Here is a 20,735-nt window from a genome sequence, read left to right on the forward strand (position 1 = left end):
CAAGCATATCATTCCATATCTTGCAGATATGAATTAAAGCAGGGAAGCAACAAATACCATCCTGCTGCAGAACTACAGCTCCCATCACTACACTGTAAGCTAGCACAGTCTCTATAGGAGATGTAGTTCTACAACACCTGCTTTTTTTGTATACATTAAACCTGGGGACCCCTTTAATGGGATTCTGGAACATCTATTGGCTATATAAGTGCTAAATAGAATCGCTTCTCCATTAAATAGAACTAGAAGACATTTCTGCCGTTCCTCTGAGTGCATGAAAAGCTGAGTTTAAAGCCTAACAAATAAGAGTTCAGTACATTAGTATGAAGACAGAGAAAAGTATCTAAACCCACAGTCAGCATTTGTTTTATAAGCAAATGTCATTTCAGTATTAAATGTATGTAAATTGCCCTTAGTCCCTGCTGGTTCTGAACAGAGGCTTGGGAGTTGCATCCTTCCATGTTTTGGTATTACAAATACTTGAACACACAGTGAAGCATTTATTAGATTACTAGTAGAAAACCCCTCATTACTTGCTGACCTTTCTGCTATTAAAAGGGCATGCGATAAGACACTATAGAACCTTCTAGCTGCTTACAGTAGCTGCCTTATTGCATAGGATGTATGGCCCTTGCGATGTTGGCTGAATGGTAATAAAGACGCTAGTGGGTTTAATTTTCTGTTGGCTATACCAATATTCCTCTAGTTTTTACTGGAGTTTGGCGTCTCTGGAACTTCCTTCTTCATGAAGTGCACGACTGCCCGAGCCACTTTATCAGGACTGATGTTGTACACAGGATGGGTCGGCTGCTGTTGGAACAATGAAATGGGGGAAGGAACAGGTCAAGCTAATGGAGCAAAACTATAGGAACGCACAAGATTTTCCACAAAACTTTAAAATAGGTTCTCACCAGCCTTGCCCAAGTAACTACCATAAAATGTGGCAGATTTCCTTAAGAAGCTGACATATTTGTTCAAACTGATACATTCATAAGATTTGGAAAATCCTGAAGAATGTCTGCCTGATCCAAAGTACTAGCCATACCAGCAACATGTATTAAATACCGCTCAGAGGTAAACATGAAAACAGCCTTAAGGGTTAATTTAATATTGTCATGATGCTGCACCATCTTGATAAATGATCGACTGCTTTCAGCCAAACCCTACAGCAATATGCAACAGGACTGAGAGGCCCAAACTATCTGTATGTGTCAATGAGTGCTGCTGGTACGGAGGCCGATTAATAAGATAGAAAATGGTGCTAAGGTGTGCTCTTACCAGGCGGTTTTCTGGTACTCCTACTATGAGTTCGTGTAAGATGTCCCCACTGCCAAAATGCTGTGCTATGGATAACCCACTGAGGCAATAGCAAGTATGGTAAAAGTCTCTAGATCTAAAAGAAAACACACACAAGCAATAAGTGAACAGATACAGGCGGCTAGAGTACATTTTGTTAATACCAAGTAGAACTTACTTGCCAGGTTTATCTAGCAGGCCACCATTGGGGCACTGACAGCACAGTAATATATATTCTTGCAGTGCTTGCTGATCAAACATCCAGTTGGCCAGGTTGATTGCAGAGTCACCTAATGAGGAAACACAGGTTATTAGCTTATGCGGACACTCAGCTGGATAAATAATGAAAATTAACCCATCTGCAATGGAAGAAATGAATGGAAGACCATTAAATAAGCAGCTTTGGACAGCTACTCTGCTGAGGCTTGGCACCTGAATGCCCATGACGTACTTAGTGTTCTTGTTCCCAGCAGAACAGACCTTCCCTGGGATACATAAGCTCTGCTTTTGGTTTCCTATGGAAGTCTTAGAAGCAGACAATAACCCAACAATATCATAGTATTGGAAACTGTTCCCCATTGTATCCCCAAAGTGACATAAAAGAAAAATAATTAATCTATATACCAATAGGCTGAACACGATCTGTACATAAGGCTACTATCTTGATGTCACATACAGCTGCTCCCAATGCTTGCTTCTAAGCAGCCTCACATGGATAAATATTTAGAAAATGTAAATGAACTTCCTAGAATGATAAAGTTATGAGAAAACTATGTGGGACAGAATGGTAGAACGATTAAAATGGGTGACATAGAATGTCAATTATATTATTAGTCCAGTTAGCAATGTGTGGACACAGCTATATGGAAGACATTCTGTCCACAGGTATTGCCTAATACCATGTTTGGGGCTTGTGAGGTAGATATTTAGTTTACCAATATACAATCCCCCCTTTACCCTCTGTTGGAAGCAATCCATTATGTAGGGGGATAATCTGTCAACTGGTAATCTAATCATTTACCTCACGAGGCCCAAACATGGAGTAGGTTCAGTTTCCCCTTTGTCCTGTTTAGCTTAAGCAATAACAAAAAGCATACATTTTACATGATTAAAATAGGAATAAAGTATGCTTAACACAAGCCCTATACATTGCACTCATGCTGAAGGGGTATACTGCACCTTTAAGGAAGATTCTACAAAACCGGCATAATTACTAAACCATAATGTAAGCCTTTTTAAAAGCCTGGAACTTAAGAATTTTATATGTGTTTGTGTAATTATGCTCCTTCCCCTCATCTATCTGACCACTGGCACATATTACATAAAAAAAATAAATCACATTCATGTCAAATGAATGAAAGAAAATGGCTGCTTTACAGAGCAAGTTTATTTGCTTTACACAACAGGTTTGGCAAAACTGCAATGAAACCGGAGCCAAGCTAAACTTAATGAGTAATAGAGCTTACCTTCAGCATGGAGAGTTCTGTGAAGAAGAGGCAACAATCCCCCTTGCCAAAATGAATAGCACCCATCCACCAGCTTATTACAGCGACCCTGGAATCCTCCTTCAAACCTCATTTGTCTGCACGTAACCCATCGCTAGAAGGAAACAAAATATTACATTAAATAACAAATGCCCCCATAGTCCATAAACAGAATTGTTATTATTGTGCCTATATCTTAAATGCCTTTCAATTATATATATACATATATATATTTTTTTTTTTATTATTATTATTATTATACATAGGAAATAGATTTTCATGTGTTAAAGGAAACAGGAGGAGAATGACCTTGCTGTGCTAGGAAGCATCTAATGCCAATAAAAGGCCCATTACATTTGTTAGCTGTGCCAATCACAGGTTTGTTTTCATGCCCATGCTGCTCAGTAGTACCTCCCCGTATTATCCTGAGCTGCAGCCCTGCTAGTATTCGCCCAATTTCATTTCTACAGGTGGGATTAAACAGTACACTATACGTACTACAGGGCCAGTAATCATTAAGGTACACGGTCATAATCTTACCAGTAAGCTTCTCAGATCCAGCAGGTGAACCCTTTGTAAAATAACCAATGCAGCCACTCCGCAAAAAGTATATCCACCATGCGCTTCCATTCCTGGGACCCCACCAATGCCACCTTCCCAGTTTTGACACCTATGGGAAACAACAGGTACATTAAAGAGAATCACTGACTTTGAAAGGAAATAGTAAAACAAGCTGGTCAGGTCACACACTGGATCCGTCAGCACCTTCCTTCTGCCATGGGAAAGGAATGTGTATAATTCTGGCACTACAGGTATTGGAGCCATTATCTCTAAACCCGTTATCCCAAAAGGAATAAATTACAGGAAGTCAATCTCCCACAGAATCCTTTTTAATTAAATAAATCAAATATTTAAAAAGGATTTCCCTTTTCTCTGTAATAATAAAACAGTACCTTGTACTTAAACCCAAATAAAATACAAGTAATCAATACTGGATGCAAACATGTTTTGTTTATTTTAAGTTAAGTGATTTTTAGTAGAAAAGTTAGGTGATACAAATTACACAAAGATCCTTTATCCGGAAAACCCCAGGTCCTACATTCTAAGATTTGCTGGGACAAATTCTAGTATGTCATTGGAGGACGCATCCTCACTAGTAGCAATCCAGTTCAAAAACTCTGCCATGCAAGTTAAATGGATATTAGAAGTCACTTTGCTGTTTTATGACCTGTATAAAAGCACATGACTTGCTGTATTACATTTTTATATGGACATTGGGCACCTTGCTCACTTTTAATATCACTTGATTTACAATAGAGCTTCCATTGTAAGTGTATAAGGCAGCTTTACATACCTTGCAATCCATTCAGCAGTTCCATCAAACAGCTCGGTGGTCATGATGTTGGTGAGTGAAGCGACAGAAGCAGCACAGTAGGCACTTCTATAACAGGACAGACATTTTTTGTTGGTATTCCAGTACTATTAAATATCCAACACCAATAGCTGACATGCAAGAGGCTGCAAAAAGATGCAGAATTTAGTGCAGTCAGATTATACAGGGGCATATGTATAAAATCATGTACTGAAACATACAGCTCACACCATTTTTGATTCAGCCAAGGTAGTAAGATGAGAGGAATCAGCAGAGGGGGTTTCTGTCTGGATTGGTCAGTAGTCTGGCCTTTTGAAAGCTGCTTTTCTCCTTAAAGTGGATGTTCAACTTTGAGTTAACTTTTAGTAGTATTCTAAGACAATTTGCAATTGGTCTTAATTTTATTATTTGTAGTTTTTTTCTGGTCGCTAGGCTTCAAAATACCTTAGCAACCAGGCAGTGGTTTGAATAAGAGCCTGGCATATAAATAGGAGAGGACCTAAATAGAAAAATAAGAGTAACAATAAAAAGTAACAATAACAATAAAACTGTAGCTCGAAGCTACTATTTTGGCTTTTGTGGTCAGTGGAAGGTTCAATCACCTTTAGCCAGACAGCACGTCTGTTGGTGCGCCAAAGCATCATTTGCTGAAAGCATTTGTACCCATTCCCTAACAGTGCCAGTTCAGTGTAATGGGGTGTAATACACACTCAAGAGAATGGCCCTCTAACAGAGAAACCTGAGCTTATTTCACCCATCCTTTTATACTAGACAGTAACCCCAATATCTGCATCAAATAAGAAAAAACGGACCAGACCTGACATCGACTTCACCGCCGATGTGCATAGTGAAAGAGCCATCTGGTTGTTTCAGAGACCATAAGAACGCCAACAGCTTTTCCCTGCCAAATAGAGAACCAAAAACAGAACATATATCTAGTCATGTACCACGTAAACTTCTCATGAACAGATACAAATAGTTCTAGTAAAACATGTTGCCCGGCAATGCACACTGATCAATCCCTTGCTCTGTGCCATTGGTAAATGTGAGACTAAGGGTTTTCTTAGGTCTCATCCACAGGTCTAAGGTAAATGGTGCCATCATGTGAGACTAATGGCTACAGTAAGGGTTTTCTTAGGCCTCATCCACATGTCTCAGGTAAATGGTGCCCATCATGTGAGACTAAAGGTGGCCATACACGCACCGATAATATCGTACAAAACCTCGTTTCGTACGATATTCGGTGCGTGTATGGTATGTCGGCGAGTCGACCGATATCGCAGGAGGCTGCTGATATTGGCCGACTCGCCAATCGGACCAGTTTGAAAATTTTGATCGGGCGCCATAGAAGGCGCCTGACCAAAAACTCCCTTCAGCGCTGAATCGTCAGAAGGAGGTAGAAATCCTATTGTTTCTACCTCCTTACCTGCCGATTCAGCCCTGAATGGTGTGTGGCGGATCTGGCGATGTTTCGTGCGACATGGCCAGCTTTAGGGTTTTCTTAGGTCTCATCCACAGGTCTTAGGTAAATGGTGCCATCATGGGAGACTAATGGCTACAGTAAGGGTTTTCTTAGGCCTCATCCACATGTCTCAGGTATATGGTGCTATCATGTGAGACTAATGGCTACAGTAAGGGTTTTCTTAGGCCTCATCCACATGTCTCAGGTATATGGTGCTATCATGTGAGACTAATGGCTACAGTAAGGGTTTTCTTAGGCCTCATCCACATGTCTCAGGTAAATGGTGCCATCATGTAAAACTAATGGCTACAGTAAGGGGTTTTTTTTCTTAGGCCTCATCCAGGCACCAAATAGTTTTAGTCTCTGACTTCTCATTTACAAGCAATGTAAGCTCCCTATGTAACTAACAATATGGCACCACCTATGCATTTTCAGTTTGTGGTGCTTTAATGCTTTAGAGTTTAGATGGTATTGTTATTCTTTCCAGACAACATAATAAGCACTTATTATGCAAAGAAAACAAGAAGATAAAATCAGCTTCCTGTACACAAGCAACACTTCACTTACCTGTTAATAACATCAAAGGCCTCTTCTGTTCCAATAGTGCACAGTGCATTAACAGCTGCAAATGTGGGTGCAAGGTGTGGCTGCTGCCCAGGACCTCCACAGAATCCGCCATTGGGATCCTGACACAGTGTTAGGAACTGACAAACACTACAGCAGGCACAAAAAGAGAAAATACTGTCGGGTTTTTCTACCAATCAAACCTTTAGAACTGCAGTTCCCAGAGGACTGACCACGTGACCCAATAATTCTAAATTATATAAAGTTAACAGAGAACAATGGCAGTTATGGATCCTTTGCTAGCCGGAGAATCCATTTCTTATATCAATAGCTATAAAAGCATTAAACCGGAAGAAATGAAAAATTCATAGACTGAGTGTTTATATAGAAACAGCAGTTTTGGGGGGTTGGGAATACTTACTCAGATGCCAAAGACTCAGGAATCGGCTCATCTAGCAGCCCCATACTATGTACAATCCAATAACATAGCCAGGGGCGACTGGAATCTAGACACTTAAAAAAAAAAAATATCCAGATATGAGAGAAATATTCCATGCACTGGCTTTAAGCACCAATATCCCTCCAACAGTCTTTGGTTAAAACCCCATATTTTATTGTGCTGGAGGACACCAGTTGCACGCACAGGCAGAGATGCTGGCATAATATACATGCATAATAAGGGGGGGCTATACAAGGAGTTACAGGAACAGTAAAAGGTTACTTAAAAAATACTATAAAGTATAACAAATAAATAGGCTAGAAATGTTGTGCATTGTGTTTTGGGGCTTCTGTACCAGCCCAAGGCACCCACAGCCCTTTAGCAGGGAAGATCTGTGCCCCAAAGATGCCCCAGTAGCTCCCCATCTTCTTTTCTGCTGATTCCCTGCACATGTTCTGTGCTGCTGTCAGTTACTGAGCTTAGGCACCCACTCACAATATACTGTGTATATAGAATATAATCTCTTTGACCAACAGCTGCTAAAGCACACTGAGCATGTGCTGTGTTACTAACACTCAAAAGATGGCCTGTCATATCCCAAGACAGGGTGCTGCTGTGGACAATTTGAATGTAAAAATCAAGAAGGCTATATATTGCCAGTTTTTATTTATTTTTTTTTTATCTAGGATTAGATTTTGTTTTCTCTCTATCCCTCTATTTTAAGTTTCTATTCACAGGTATAAGGGCAGCACTGCTAACTATTCAATCTTGGAATTTTGATTGAATCAAATTGATAAGCCAAGTCGATGTTATATTTTGAATTCCTGGAAAGTGCAGCCAGTGTTAAATAGAACACTTCCTAAAAGAATGACTGGTTTACGGTATTAAATCCCATATTTAGAACAAATCCACTGTGCGCATAATAGAGTATTCCAGGAAGACTGGAAAAAAAATTGATCGATCCATAACTCTGGTTACTCCATATGTTAAAGGGGCAGTATGCAGTATACCTCCTTGTTCCACCTGAGATCAATAAATAGGGCTTGTGCTAAACATATTTCTTGCCTGTTTTAATCATGAAAAATATATAGGTTTTGCTATTTATTGCACTAAACAGGGCAACAGGGAAAGTGAAGCTACTAAGATAATTAGATTTCCAGTAGACCCTCCCTCTCCCTTTGATGTGTTTTTTTAGCAGGAGTCCATTATGCAGAGATTATTTGTGCATTAGTAATCTAATTATCTGCCTCGCAAGGGCCAAACATAGATTTTTCAAGATGAAAACAGGCAAAATTACGTCCAGCACAAGCTAGTTATTAAACTCATACTGGGTGTACACTGCCCCTTTAAGCTTTAGCAGCAAACCCATTTAATTCTGTTGCCAAGTTACCTCATAGGAGTCAGACAGGTACCGTAGGCCCTTCCTTAAGTAATGAGTGTGTGGCTCTCTCTCCAGAACAAGCCTAAAATAACAAGCAGATGGTATAGCCATCATTTTCATACATCTATATGTATTTAAGAGAAACATTTTTTTCATACTGCAACTTTAACAAAAAATAAATAAAAAGCCATGTCAATTTCTGTTTACAGCATCAACCTATTTTACTGTAGTGACCTCAGTGCACCTGCACATTACATAAACTCTATTAATAGGAGAGTGCAGTGTACATTGCTGTCACACAGGCCACAAACCAGGCAGTTCTTAAACAACCTGACTCTTAGGCCTAGCAACCACATGCAGATAGCACTAATACTTTGGTGAAGCCAAAAATAAAACACTGAATGTCTTGGGATGTGCTGGGAAAACACACACTCACTGGATCTTTTCTTGGTTTTTCTTGTAGGCGTTGAACAGAGCACCAACATTATTCTCCACTTTTTTCTGGGTGAAAGAGAAAGAAAACAAGAAAAAAAGCCTAAAAATGGTGACTTACATATTATCACAGATAATAAAAGGGATCTAAACCTAAAAAAATAATTAATGAATATATACTAACAGAGTGCTTCTAAATATTTCTGTGATATCTTTTTAGTTTTAGACTGCTAATACAAGGCTTCAAGTTCTACTAAGTCAGCAACCCTAGGGTTACCTGAATACAGAACATAATAGCTACAAAGTTTGCCTAGGTGCAGTATGTGTTACTGGGTAATCCTAAATAGGACTCACAGTTCACACAAAAAAAAAAGGGCACACATACATGCTAGGCCCCATCAGCCAATCAATAGACAGAGTTCTGTCTTTTGCTTCCACACTACTTCCTGTTACAGTTAGAGCTGCATTATTTCTGGTCTGGATCAAGGAAAAGGGTGTAAAAGTGCAATATTTACTGATATATATATATATATATTTCAGTTTGGCAAGATTCTTAATAGGTCACTTAACAGAATATAAACTGTTGGTTAAGTATTCATTTTGAGGGTATAGTTTTCCTTTTAAAGTGATACTGACACTAAAAAATGACTCCTCAAAATATAAATGTACATAAAAAGTTGACTATAGGTCATGTTGATTGATTTTCGCTGAGAGATTCGCTTTTATAAATAATTGTTACTTGAAGTCCCTAAACCTGACTGTTTTGCCAACCTGACTGTCCCTTCTCAGCCTGTCAGTTATAGCTTCTAATGCTAACGGTCTCCTGCTGGACAAATATGGCAGCCCCCTTATAGGGGAACTTGGGGGATCAGACAGGTAATATAAAAGCATTGGGTAAATACTTTTATGGCAAAAATGAAGGTCATGCAAAGACAATGTTATGATAGATGTAAAAAAAGTTTAATTTCTGGTGTCAGTATCTCTTTAAGTTAATGTTCCCCAAGCCAAACTACTTTACTAAGCATTCTAGTGCACTGGCTATGGACAGTAAGTACCTTCTAGCATAGCGTGGTGCAGAGCACATGCACTTAAGTTCTGACCTGAGATTCAAAATAGTCCCTGGCGTTTCAAGTACACAGAAGCCCCAATAGCCTCCCACCAGCCCAATAAATAGTGACAGTCTATGGCATTTTATGGCAGCCCCTCTGGCATTTGCCTAAATACACAGATTGTCAGTCTACAGGTAAAGGCAAGAATATTTTTGCTGATACCAACTTTAACAATAAATACAATCACTATATATGCAGACAAATGTGCAGAGAATCATAGCAAGTCAGTAGCAATAGTGTTAGCAGAAACAATATCAATGCCTTCATTCAGATCTGCAAACCAGCATAATGCCCGCCAGGATCACCACCTCCTCCAGCTCCCTAGCACAACAACTACACTATTATGAACACTATCAAAATGCCATTTGTATGCTTCACCACCGGGACACTGGTCAACAGGGAGGGCAATTTATTCCACATTGCATCTTCTATAACAAAGAAATATGTTAAAGGTCCAGTACAACCAATAAAAGATATCATAACTTGATGTATGACCAGTAAAAAATTCACTTTTAGCATCTGGTGTGATATTTATAGCCATAAGTCTGTCTATTCTTCCCTTTATCCAACCTGACCCAAACTGATATATGGTTGCTAGAGTCTGTAACCCTGACAACCAGAATGCTTCTCCATTATAAGTCAGGACTTTTCTTGTTTTTTGTGTTTCCATTCAGAGTCCACTATTCAAATTACTATCTGTCATCCAAGCCCTAATGCTAGGCATACATGGCAAGATTTGTTCATTTGCCAACCCCATTTGGTCACTACTGGGGTCATCTGACCATTTGCAACAATTAAATCATAATGGGGGAACAGGGGGACCTCTTGGGTAAGAAATTAATGCAACATTGTGGTCTTTCTAAACCTGCCTGATCAATATTTAGCAAAGCTGATTTGGTTTGGAGTCAGCAGCTTTTATTGGCCTGGGTATGGGCAGCTTTAGCCTGTTAACTACAGAACAGAAAGGGAACTGACTTCATATTATTTTTGAGGCCGTGTATACTGTACATCTGAGATTTTTATGTGACTGCAGTTGTTTCAAATGCTGACATTATTAGCATGTATTAATAAACATATTTTGCAGCACTATACAATAAATGAGTGTACACAGAACTTACAAAAACACCAATAACCTATACAAGAGCGAGACATATAACATCAGCTGTGAGTTTGTGCAGAGCAGCACTGGTGCCTCTGGCCAAGTATAATTGCAGAGTTAGAATTTTCTTTCCCATAACAATGAAAGTCAATGGATATGAGTGCACTGTGACCCTACATGCAATGACTACTCATATCCAGAACAACTGCAATTACATATAGGGACTCATATAGGCACAAAACACAAAAATGTAGTTGTCTCTATTAACCAATCAGCAATTAATGTTCAGCCTAGTACCAGTAAAAAAAACTAAAGCAAAGATCTGATTGGGTGCAGGTTTGGACTGAGATTAAAAATAGGCCCTATCATTTGAAGTACACAGAGGCCCAAACAGCCCCCCAGCAGTTCTACAAAAAGTAACTGTCTATGACATCTTATAGTATCCCCTTTGGCTCTGGGCCTCATTGAGCGGTATGGTAAATTAGCACAATAAAACAAGGAAGTCCTTATTTATATAGAGTATTTATTTATATAGAGTATTTATTTATATAGAGTATACGCTTACAATCTGATTACAGTGCAGTTCACCTTTAGGAAGGGCAGAGATACCCCTGAAGCCTGGTACTAACACCCATATCTCTGAACATCATTTTTTTTGGGGGGGGGGGGGGTTGGTTATTAAGGTGCCTATAACATAAACCCTTTATTGAGAGCCAACTCTAAACCACAAGACACATGCTCTATATTAACATTTCCTTCCTGTCTTCATCTGCCTGTGGGACGCTGGGAAGTTGCACTATAACAGCAGCTGAAGGTACACATACATTTATATCAATATATATCAATACAACAAATACTATATGTCATTTGTATTACCATCTACCGACGCACAAAGGGTCCCTGTGAGCAGCACTGCCCCTCCAAGCATGACTGACATAACTGCAAGCTGTAGAGTTTCAAGCCTTACTAAGTGTCAAACTGACAATCCCCACAATCCTCTCCTCACAGCACTATATAGCAAGAAACGCCTGGTACGGTAGGCAGAAGGCAGCCACTAGCGTTTAGCCGAAACTTGGGAAGCGAATAATAGCGGCAAACATTGCTAAAGGCAAAATAACCCCTGGCCCAAACCTGCTCAGCAGAAGTCACAGTAGGCAGAGAGTCTTCCAGTAAGTGCTCGGCTATATGGCTATCACGCACACATCTCAGCAACTCCATGGGATCCGCCATGTTTGAAACGCGCCGCACGCCCACTCCCGGCTAAAGCTTAGAAGTACGGAAGCCCAGCAGGCCCAAATGGCGCCGAGACGTCAGGCTCCGTCTCGGCCACGCCCTCCTGTCATTGGTCCTTTATGCAAGTGAAACTTATAGGTAGAATAGGAACGTGTGGGGGCGCTCTGTACTTTGTTTGGCCGTGTTTAGTGTTACAAATCTATAGTTTATTATCTTAAAGTATATTTATCAGCGGTTATTGTATATAATAATTTCTTATTAAATCAGATAGTGCCTTGTTTACTTAAACTGGCCACTCAGGCATTAACCTGGCCGCCCAGTACTACTGTCATTTCTTAATTCTCCAGATTTGTTAGGCAATGAAAGTCCAGTGCAGCTTTCCAATGTAAAGCAACCCTACTAAACGTAGCATTTGTTTATTTATTTCTGGTTTTCATTTCTTAAAAAAAATGTGGCATAGGTGTATTTTCAGGTACAGCCCCCAATTCTATCACATAAAAAAAAGATAAAAACCTTTCTATTCTCCACACTGATCCTGTTTTTGATAAAATCCTAAAAAATGGTTGTAAATTTGTAACAAGAAAAGGCAGAACCATTGGTTACATCTTTGCACCCAGCATAATCTCTTTAATAGAAAAACCCACTGATTCTGCTTGGCTAATATACAAAGACACGTCCCAATGGTGCCTAGCCTGTACCCATGTATCGCCAGTGATATCTTTTGTATCCACAGTGACAAGTTACTATATTAAGCAATACATCAATTGTAACTCCAGCAATATAACCTATTTGTAAACTGGTATGAAATGCTGAAAACAGTATATGGGTCAGGTTTGCAGAACATTAAGGAAATGTATACATAAACATATATCAGACATTAAATGGAACAAGGGTAGTCTCTTACCAATTTTCCCTGTGATCTTAAAGGAAATGTAAACATCCTCTCTGTAATAGTTATAGAGTGGATTAGCACATGAGGGCACGGGAGGGGATGGGGCACACACGACTGAGGATGGGTTGCGTTGCAGCTCAGTGTGGGTCAGGCTGGGGAAGTACGCTCTTCCTCTGCTTCTGAAGTTTCCCTGTTTTGGAACCTAAGGCAAGTGCAGAAGTAGTATACAGAACGGAAAGATGCGGGCACAGGTTGGGTGTGGGTCCTACAATGGTGAGAGTTGAGTTTTCCTGACCCACACATCGCAAATACAGTGTATAGAATGGACAGATTCAATTAAATATGTTTCTTCTAACTTTATTTGGCCAAGATTTGCTCTGCACCGCAACTATTTACTAGAATGACAGCATGCAGTAATAATAATGACAAAATTACAGGAGTACTTTCCAAAATGAACTTGGATGCTTTATTTACATATCTCCATTATATGCAAATGCATATTAAGTAGTATTATCGCAGCCGCCAGTTCATCTGAGGAATCTTCTTTAGGTTGTGTTGCCAAATTTCTTGTTGAAAAATATTATTTGTGTCGATAGGAGATTGGCGGGTGGGGCAATGTCATAAAAGGCATGTGGCAATGAAGTAAAAGGAGCAGATCAGTGACTTAAAGGGTGGAACAACAGGTAATTACAAATTTAACAACCTATATGGCCCCAGCTAGGCCAGTTAAATACCACTTAGGTGTCAACCCTAATATAAAAGAAAATAGTCTTTTTAATTAATAGAGTGGAGCTATGTTGCAACATAGGTACCATTGGCGTGATTTGCCATAGTGGTCATTCTTCCCGGTTACAGCAGCAGTGCACTTCGCAGGACGCAGCAGATGGTTTTCTCTGAGTGTTTAGAACCGCAAGTGTTAAAAGAGTCAATGATCAAATGAAAGGCTGTGCCCATGGGGATGAGATAATATAATTGTAGTTTTCAAGCAAATGTAGAATAGTTGTGGCATCTGTAATAGGAGAAATAGGAATTGCTTTAAACACTAAACAAAAACTATTTAAATGATAACAGTCTGATATTGATCTGTAATTAATGCATGGGATCAATGTTCAGTATGGAACCCCCAATTGTTGATTAAGTCCCAAAAACTGGCTTAAAGTAGAAGGAAAGTTATAATCACTGGGGGTGCCAAATGTTGGGCACCCCCCTCCCCCCAGTGATTATCACTTAACTGATATCCCCGGCCAGTGCTCTTTTAGCCGAAAACTGCGCTGGCTGAGGGCATCCTTTTCCTTTCCTCATCCATCTTTGGAATACCAGAGCCAGCGTATGTGCAGTAGAGTGGAAAAGCCACTTTGTTGTTTAAATTCAGCTTCTCACTCTACTGCGTGAAGGCAGAAGAAGGAAGAGGTTGTGGGTACCCTGGGCCGGTGCAGTTTTTCTGGTAACAGAAGTACCAGGGCACACGGGAACATTAGTCACCTGTAATAAATTTTCACTCTTGCGGGCGACTAATATTCCGGACATGCAGGGTCGGACTGGGCCGCCGGGACACCGGGAAAAATCCCGGTGGGCCCCGGCCCTAGTGGGCCCCAGCGGCCCAGTCCGACCTTTGCCGGCGCTCCCCGCTACTGACTGTTCCTCCCCGACGCGTTCAATTTATACGCGCTCTGGGAGGACGTCAGGCGGGGGCCCTTCGGGGGGGTTAGGGGGGCCCTTGGGGGGGTTAGGGGACGCGGCTGGGGCACCTGCAGGGCCCCTGGGGCGGGAGCCCCGGTGGGCCCTGCACCCCCCAGTCCGACCCTGCGGACATGCCATTCCACCGGCAAGAATGCATTGCTTTGGTTGCCTGTTGCCTCACAAAGAATCTTTGGGCGACTTCGGAAAAATGAAGTGACATATATACCATCCCACTGGCGATTTACATTCTTGCCAGTGGGAGGGCATGTCAGGGAGATTAGTCCCCACAGTAGTGAAGATTTATAGTGGGCAACTAGTCTCCCTGTGTGCCACTGCCCTTAGGCCTTGAGTGTATTTGAAATGGGAATGGTAGCAATGACCCCAATCTCTTCTTCTAATGCATTCTTGTAACCAGGTCCTGTTTAACCCCCAGATATAGTACTTAAGGCTGTAGATGTTTAACTTTCTCTGTATTCTATGTTAAACTGGAATCTTGTGTCAGCTCAGAAGATCTGTCCTGGCAAAGGTCGAATTATGCCCAAAGAATTATGGGTACTTTATAAAATATATTTATTTTTATGGGTACTATATTGATTGTCTGTGTGGTAATTTTACAGTTTAGTGTAACACAAGTTGATGGGTAGACCTGTGGAACTGAATGCAATGCTGGGATACAGGACTAGATACAAGGCCAGATCCAAGTATGAATTTGGATGTACAAGATGTACCTTTCTCCCTTGCTATTCTCTGTTTTGCTGCTTCTAACTACCCAGTTTAGCCATAGTTAGCTCCCCTCTAGGCAATTATTTTTATTATCAACATGTATTTATTATTTATAAAGCACAAAAATATTTTGCAGTGCTGTATAACACTAGGGCTCATTTACAACCTCAAGTGCAGTGAGCAAAGTGCAATTGCAAGCGCAAAATCCATTTTTTTCCACAATGCAGCATTTTTTTCACAGAATTCCAGCATCACTGTGGAAGCAAATGGACACTTTACTTGATGCAGTTGTACAACACCTGCTGCAGCTTGCATCCAATTCACCCATTTGGACGCACAGTCTGGTGTCATTTCCAGTGTTTGGCATCTAATTAATGTGTGCACCCAGTTCTTCCGGAGCAACTGAACTGTGCCAATTAGCGCAGGGCGCTAAGTGAACCCTGGAGCTACCGCCTGGTCAGGGGGTATCTCCAGGGTTCCCCTACGCAGCAGTGTGCAATTTAGAATGGAAGGCAGGAAAGACTGAGTGGCAGTAAGTAGTCATGAGTGAATCTGTCCCATTTTTCTTTGCTGAAATATTTGTGAAACAGCAAAGATCCATGAAACGCTTTACTGTCAATTGCCATTATTTGCGGTGACTCTTTCAGTACCGTAACATTTTTATTACTGTGCAATGTTTTTTTCCAGCCATTGGAAAAACCTGTTGAAAATTTTTCTCATCATTAGTGCCTAGTGCAACTATAGGGTGGAGCAAGAAGTGCATTTGGACACAATTGTTTCATTAATGAAAATGAAAAAAGTGCTAGTTGCCCACTGTGCTTGCGGATGTAAATGAGCCTTAATGTCTCTAATGCTTCTGTGTTTCTCCTTCAGGTCTGCTACTAACAAAGCTGCTTTGCTTTGAGTTTGTGGACATTGAGACTTTTATTACATAACCCTCCAGTGGGTTAGACATACATTTACCATGCAGTTTTACCTGTAGCCTTTATTTTTTGATAGAGACGGAATGCTAAAATCAGAAGAAGTCCTTCCAGAATTTGAAGTGTTACATGAAGGAAAGGAAAGGCATACATTGGACCAAGTACTCCTGGAGAAAAGGAGACCTGGAGAATAGTGGCACAAAGCTGGACATTTTGGCATCCAGTTTCCATGCTGACAGTACGCCGATACCTGGAAAGCAAAAAAGGATTTCTGCTTTGTAATATTCTACAAATTAAATATCTAGATCTCCACAGCCTTACTCACAACAGACACCACATATAATGATCAATACGGAATGTACATTTTATGCCTGCTGTCCCTATTTTTGACCTGTCTTATGCTCCTGGGTAGCTGTCCTTGCTAAGGAAGCTTAAGGTGGCATTTGTAATTTATTAACTGTAAAAACCAAAAAAGACATTAATACAAAACTTTGCCATCTAAAAGCTATCAGGATCATGTAGGAGTCAATGGGAGCTGTCCTAGGCAAATTGTAACAATATATTTAATTAGTGGTTTTAGAGTTTTTTGGGGTCCTTTTTGTTTGTAAGTCCATGAATATTCATAGGAAAACTTAAAAACCTAGAAAAACTTGGTTTTCGGGTTGTATTTGTTCCGTGTTTTAATTCTTTGGCTTTTTCGATTCAGATCTTTTAATAAATGACTGGACATTCGTGGTTTTCATGGAAATGAGTTTATTTGTGGTTTCAAAAAACTGTAAACCACTAAGGGCGAAGACACATGGGGCGAATAGTCACCGTGACTTTTAAAAAAGTATGTATCAGCGACTAATCCTGGCAACTTTCCTGCCATACGGTACTGTATAAGTTGCTGCGACTAATCGCATATCGTTTTTCGATGTGTGAATTAGTTGCCATAACTTTTTAAAAAGTCCTAAGGGTGAAAACACATAGAGCTACTTAGTTGCAGCTACTTGTCATGGCCGTGACGAGTAGCTAGTACTAGTAGCTCTGTGTGTCTTCACCCTAAACTCAGAATGTTGATAAATCTGCGCTTTGGTTTTACTTGTAGAGCCCTAGTGATGTCCTCTTAGCGTCTGGTTATAACACAATAGCAGGCCTGAGGTTGCTGATAAGGAAGGTTGTAGCCACCTTGTGAGAGAGGCAATGGCTGTCTCATTGTATGCTAGTATTTTAAAAGTAATAGATTACATTGTTGCCCCAATCACAACACAAACAGTACTTTCCTTTGGCTTTAGATGGTACATTGTAGTTTTTAGCAAATGTTCAGTCAAGGTAAACACTGGGCCAGGTTAATTTCAGTGACAAAACCCTATGTTTCTATATTAGGGCAATGACACATGGGGAGATTTGTCACTTGTGTTACAAAAATACGCTACCACGTGCTTACCAATGCATTTGGAGAGAGGAAAAACTTGCCCATCTCAGTGATCCCTTATCCCTATCCAATTTTACCAGACTTACTGTCCATTGAGCTTGAAGGCTGCAGATATGCTGTATCCAAGAACGTAACCTATCAGTGTCATGAGCCCAGATGTATATAGAAGTGGCGGAGAAAGGATTAGAAAGATGTCGCTTCTCATGTAGAGAAAAGATAGAGTGACAATTAAGATCGACACAACAGCAGAAATCCCCACAGCAATCTAAAAAGAAAGAAAGAAATAAGATTGTCTTCTTCATTAAATCAATGAATTAGAAGTGGGAAGGGTGTCGAGTAGTCTGCAAGGTCCGTCATTTATTTATGAGAAAACTCCCTACACCTTTATGGCAGCCTTGCTGATAATTATAATTAATTAACAAATGGCCAGAATTAGAGAATGGGTGGCCATTATAATGCAGACCTCTGTTTAAATAAGGGGACAGATAGAGGGCTGCAGGTAGGACCTAACTTCATTATCTAGTGCTAATGCTCAGGCCCAGGGCAAATGCCCATTCTGCTTCTACAGTCTACCCTAAAGCTAGAGGCTGCAGGTTCATCTTTCCTCTCTGACCTGCCCCAATTCTGCCCCTTTGCTGTGCTCCCTGTTCCACTGCTTGGGACGATGTAGGAGGACTTTGGGTTGTGATTCTATACAGGGTCAGACTGGGAACCCCATCCCAGTCTCAAAGTTTGTCATCCTACACCCACCACCTGCAAGCTGCATCATGTTCCATTACCTTTTGGCCACAGTCAAAGGGGATGGAGCACCTAAAGTCTGGCATAGAGCAGGCCTGGGTCGCAGGACCCATCTTTTTTTTTCGGACACCCCAGTGTGAAGCTTTCTAAGCATTTTAATGGAGCAGGAAAGTTTGATTTTGGGGGCAAATTACTGACAGTGGGAGATTGACCTGTTGCTGCAGGAGACTGGGGAAGAGGGGCTTACATCTGGGAGAATCCCCACTAGGGTTGCCACCTGGGCCTGGCTGGAAAACTGCTACTTGAAGTTGTTCATGCTATTTTCAACAAATATGGGAGTGTTGCTATGTCATTTAGCAATTTTTTCTACTACTAGCAATTGAGGGGTAAGTACTGCAAATTTTCAGGAGCAGAAACGGTCAAAGCTAACTCCCTCTGTGCCCTGTAGAGTTTACAGCATATTTAAACTATGCCCAGTGCCAGTCTTCTGGCACACTTACAACAGAGCAGTATGCTTTTATCTCCATATTCTGCAGAGGTCTCTCCACCAATTCTAAAGCAGCAGATAATTCTTCATGCAGGGGATGCGCTAGTTATGTCAGCCAAGTGGGCACAGACAATTCAAAGAGACACAATTAGGGTGTTACTGTAACAAATACATAACTTTTTTTTATAAATATGTCCCTTAACAGTAAACAAATTCAAGTAAGTAAAAATGATTGAATTCTTACCTTGACAACCCAGCCCGAATATTGGGGTCTCTTGGTATTTATCAAAATACCACTGCAACAAGGAAAGACTGTCAGTACCAAAATCTCTATGATCTTTTCCAAAGGAACAGCATTATGTATCGGTTCCATGTCCAGTACAAGACTGTAGATGAAGAGGAGCAAAGGCATCATTCCAAGAGCAAGGACAGTTGAAGTAGTAGTCATCAAAATGCTGCAAGAGTAAAGAAAAAGGAGTAAAAAAAATGTAAATGTATATACTGTATATATATATAATTTGTCCAGAAACCCATTATAGGGAAGGCTCCAAAATATGCAATCACGGGAATCTTCTTAGGTACTAAGCTTCCAGATAATAGCTCCCATACTATGTCCATATGTGTAAATATACAGTATACATTTGTATATGAATGGTATGAAAGTTTTGCATTGGGGCCCTACAAGAATAACAACACGTTTCTTTACCTGAGGTTGATGTCACCCTTTAATGCCAAGCTGAAGACACTGGAAAGCACTCCTCCAGGGCAGCATCCACATATCAGAACGGTGACCGACTCTATCGCGTTCAGTTGGAATACGTGGGCTAGACTGAAGGCTGCAAGGGGCATGATTCCAAACTGGGAAAATAAAGCAATTCCAATTCCTTTTGGCTTTAGGAGATGCTTTTTTATTTCCAAAATCTCCATAGTGCATCCCAGAGACAGCATGACCGTGACCACAAGCAGGTTTGCAGCTGCAGCGATGAAATAACCCATGAACATTTGTGAATTTCTGGAAATGTTTGATGCACTTAGTCCTTGTTCTTCCATGTTCCAAGATAATTCTTCTTCCCTGCTGTCGTTCATGTTGTGGAGCAGAAGGCAGGGTCAAGCACCCAACTTCTAGTAAAACAGCCTGAACATCAGGGGAGAGACAAATCCCTTGGATAGTCTTGCAAACAATTCCTCCTGCATTGTCTTCTCTGTCCTGAGAGTGAGGCATTATTTACACAGCCTTAGGTTATATTATGGTTTCAAGATCAAATTTCACAGACCTGTGCCTCTGAGTTAGTTTGGGAATTCTTCCCCCCAACAGTAATTCAAATATTTGTCCTCATCCATTTATTCAGCCAAGCAGAGCAATCGTTAAAAGAGAAGGAAAGGTAAAAATTAAGTAAGCTTTATCAGAAAGGTCTATGTAAATACAGCCATAAGCACACATGGAAATGCTGCACAGAGTCCTCCAACTAACGAAACACAGGATGTCATTTCTTTTTTTGTGTAAACATGTTCTTCGGTATCAGACTTCCTCTCTCAGAAAAATCCTTCATTCCCAGAGTCAGAGTCTGTGCAGCTTCTCCTCCCTCCCTTCTCCTGCTCCCCCCTCCCATAAGAATGCATAAGAACTCCATCCCCTTCCATCAGAATGTGTGATCTGAACTACCAAGGGATAGGGCTGCAGCAGGAAGCTACCAAGGACAAGCTAAAATGGCAGCTGCTATCTTAAACGAACAGAGGGAGCTTCTAGGGCTCTTTACTCAGGTATGGTAAAGCTTTCTGCAGAATAAATATTTTTTTCTAGGTGGCACTAATGTGGCAGTAAAATGCCAAAATGACTTCTCATGGCTATTCTTGCTTAATACACCTTCACATAACAGTAAGGACTATGGTGCATGGGGTATTTTGTTTCCCAGCAAAAGCATCAGATGTGTATTGCCTCACACACAACTATGGTTCTTTTATCTAATTTGGGTCACACAGTCAGTGGGGCATTCACTTTGCACAATG

The 20,735-nt window shown here is 40.7% G+C and overlaps 2 protein-coding genes across 2 annotated transcripts; both read right to left on the minus strand.

Annotated features, from left to right (window-relative positions):
• Positions 1 to 357: 357 nt before the first annotated feature.
• On the minus strand, positions 358 to 11,910 carry fntb (farnesyltransferase, CAAX box, beta). Its single transcript, NM_001017258.2, has 12 exons — positions 11,770 to 11,910; positions 8,435 to 8,499; positions 8,008 to 8,080; positions 6,600 to 6,691; positions 6,182 to 6,328; positions 4,970 to 5,053; positions 4,135 to 4,221; positions 3,321 to 3,450; positions 2,763 to 2,895; positions 1,475 to 1,586; positions 1,279 to 1,393; positions 358 to 810 (listed from the first exon to the last, which is right to left on the minus strand). Exons 1-12 carry the CDS (start codon positions 11,866 to 11,868, stop codon positions 703 to 705), a joined length of 1,245 nt encoding a protein of 414 aa, NP_001017258.1. The 5' UTR covers positions 11,869 to 11,910; the 3' UTR covers positions 358 to 702.
• Positions 11,911 to 13,203: 1,293 nt separating this feature from the next.
• On the minus strand, positions 13,204 to 20,106 carry slc10a1 (solute carrier family 10 (sodium/bile acid cotransporter), member 1). Its single transcript, XM_002936898.5, has 5 exons — positions 19,435 to 20,106; positions 18,973 to 19,183; positions 17,590 to 17,768; positions 16,143 to 16,336; positions 13,204 to 13,772 (listed from the first exon to the last, which is right to left on the minus strand). Exons 1-5 carry the CDS (start codon positions 19,812 to 19,814, stop codon positions 13,696 to 13,698), a joined length of 1,041 nt encoding a protein of 346 aa, XP_002936944.2. The 5' UTR covers positions 19,815 to 20,106; the 3' UTR covers positions 13,204 to 13,695.
• Positions 20,107 to 20,735: the final 629 nt, after the last annotated feature.

Source organism: Xenopus tropicalis, chromosome 8, assembly GCF_000004195.4.
Source record: "Xenopus tropicalis strain Nigerian chromosome 8, UCB_Xtro_10.0, whole genome shotgun sequence".
In the NCBI taxonomy this organism is placed as follows: Eukaryota; Metazoa; Chordata; class Amphibia; order Anura; family Pipidae; genus Xenopus; species Xenopus tropicalis.